Genomic DNA, 2,727 nt, shown 5'->3' with positions numbered 1-2,727 from the left:
TGCATCTCAAGTCAATTATAAATTCTAATCTTTTTAGGACAGCCATTGCGACTAATTTCCCTTCATGGATATCTAATTCTCGGGCAATCCTTTCGACAAAAAAAAAAAAAATTTGATATCCATCATAGACCTAACCTTACTTCTTATACTGTAAGATTTTTTTTCAATCTATCAAAGAGATGTTTTGCCTTGCTTTAATTTCTTATGTAGTTTCAAAATAATCTTAATGAATAACTTTCACACCTCGTCTTAGTCCCTCTTAATCTGATTCCGTTCTAATTCTGATCCTCATTACAAAATGTGTATGATGATCTTTCAGATTCCCGATATTGTCGTGATGAGAATTGATGTCTTATATTTCATGATTTCAGTGTGAGAGATATCTCCCTATTCTCGACATATGTGAGTCTATGTTCAATTATATAGCTTTTAGAAGAGTTTGCTATATTCTATATCTATAATAGCAATGTTATTATTCATACCCTTGTCAAGCACTAATAAGTCAAACCTAATAATTCACATTACCACAGAAGGATTGCTCATCCAATAAATAGATGTATCCTTATCTTGATACCTACTTTCAACTAGAGACAAGAGTATTAAAAGCTCAATACTTTGCCTGAGAACAGGACGCATTACCAGTGACAGGATACGAAGACAAATCTTATTCTGAGAAACAAAAGCTGTTAGTTATACAACTTTCACTCTTGACTGCCATTATTTCCTTTACATTATAAATCATATGAAATCATACATATATAAACATGACACATTTATATGATAGCATATGAATTCATGTGGTTATTAATAATTATGTTCTATATATTTCAGTAAGACAATTTCTCAAGAATGAATCGTTCCAGAAATATGTTTCGCAATAGCAGCAGAAAACACAGGGGTGTCATGGAACCAATGACAAGAATGACAATGGATTTCCAAGGAAGATACTTGGATTCTTCCGGAAGACTTGTCGAGCCTAGGTGTAATGATTACTACGGTAGAAACTCCAACTATGATAGATATAGGCCAATGCAAAACACTGGCATTTATGACAATGATAAATTCCAAAAGTATGGTCGCTTTATGCATTTCCCTGAAAGACAAATGGATATGTCTGGGTACCAGATGGACATGCGTGGCCGTTATATGGACAAGTACGGTCGTCACTGCAATCCCTATAGCAGACGTCATATGAATTATCCAAACAACAACTATGACAACTACCATATGTACAACCCTGAGAAATTAATGGACATGTCCAACTTCCAAATGGATATGCATGGACGCTGGATGGATTCAAATGGTCGTTATTCAAGCCCTTTCAGCAACTATGGTAGCAGACACCATCAGAATTACCCACATTTTAACTATAACTGGGGTCAAAGAGGCTTTAACTACCCAGATAGGTTCTTCGACATGAGCAACTATCAGATGGATCTTGATGGAAAATGGATGGATACCTACGGTCGCCATTGCCACCCATTCTATGATAATAGCAATTATTATGGTAAACAATACAATTATAACATGTACCCTCACTACAACTACAATTGGGGTCAAAAATATTACCACTACCCAGAAAGATACTTCGATATGAGCAACTACCAGATGGATTTTGATGGTCGCTGGATGGATATGTTCGGCCGTAATCACTCGCCTTTCAATGGTTATAACAACAACCAAGGAAGACAGCATCATGGCCAACCTCATAACAGTTTCAGTTACGGTCAAAGATACCAAGATAGGAACTTCGATATTGGCAATTATCAGATGGATTTTGACGGTCGCTGGATGGATATGTATGGTCGTTATTCTCACCCTTTTTATGGCTATAATAACTTTCAAAGCAGATATCAGCACAACCTCCCTCAAAATTTCAATTGGGGTCAAAGATCTTTCCACAACCCAGAGAGGCTCTTCGATATGGGTAACTACCAGATGGATTTCGATGGTCATTGGATGGATATGGATGATCGTCATTGTCAACCTTTCACCGGTAACTACAATCACTCTAATAGATACCAACAAAACTGCAATCATTCTCCGAGCCAGAACTTCAACTGGAGTCAGAGATATCAAGATAATCCTGAAAAGTTCTTTGATATGTCCGGTTATCAGATGGAATTCGATGGTCGTTGGATGGATTCGAATAATTATAACAGCGATAACTTCTGGTAATAACAAATCAACGTACAGGAAATCCTATAAGAACGAATATTTATTTCTTACACCAAAATTTGAAATGAAACTTAATTATTTCCTTCTTCAGTACTTCAACAAATATTATCAATCTATTATGTAACTGAAATAAATAAAATCAAATTATTGAATATTTCGAATATTTGTTATTTTTGTCCTTTTGTTGTTGTTCTTAATTTTGTTATAGCTTGTAATTTTTTCGTTAGAAGAATGAATTCTTTGAATTCACATTATCCTTGACGTTATAGCTACTTACTTCACTTTCGTGAAACCGTTTCACTGAGACTCAACACTTTTAATGTAAGCCGCTGCGTCAGTTATCACTGAGATTGTTCAATAAACGCTATGGGAACTATATATCCTAAATATGTTTAAGCACGGACATCAAGATTAAGTATAAGTGTACATTCTAATTTTAAAACGACTAAACTGTATTAATATCACTCCAGCTGGTCTCAAGGTGGAAGGAAATATTTTTACTTCAAAAGGTCAACTCTGCTTTTTATCATCCTTCGAGGTCGACAAAAT

At 35.2% G+C, this 2,727-nt stretch overlaps 1 protein-coding gene across 1 annotated transcript in view; it reads left to right on the top strand.

The window, feature by feature from the left end:
* The window catches only part of LOC106875836 (uncharacterized), a 7,941-nt gene extending 5,602 nt beyond the window's left edge, over positions 1–2,339 (top strand). The window contains exon 2 of the mRNA XM_014924125.3: positions 832–2,339. Coding sequence (XP_014779611.2) covers positions 850–2,178 — 1,329 coding nt within the window. The 5' untranslated portion in view covers positions 832–849 and the 3' untranslated portion in view covers positions 2,179–2,339. The remainder of the gene's footprint in view (positions 1–831) is intronic.
* The last annotated feature ends 388 nt before the right edge of the window (positions 2,340–2,727 follow it).

The sequence above is a fragment of the Octopus bimaculoides genome, chromosome 1, assembly GCF_046866305.1.
Source record: "Octopus bimaculoides isolate indiv1 chromosome 1, ASM4686630v1, whole genome shotgun sequence".
In the NCBI taxonomy this organism is placed as follows: Eukaryota; Metazoa; Mollusca; class Cephalopoda; order Octopoda; family Octopodidae; genus Octopus; species Octopus bimaculoides.
Note: the sequence above shows the minus strand (reverse complement) of the source record. Positions and strands in the feature narration are given on the sequence as shown.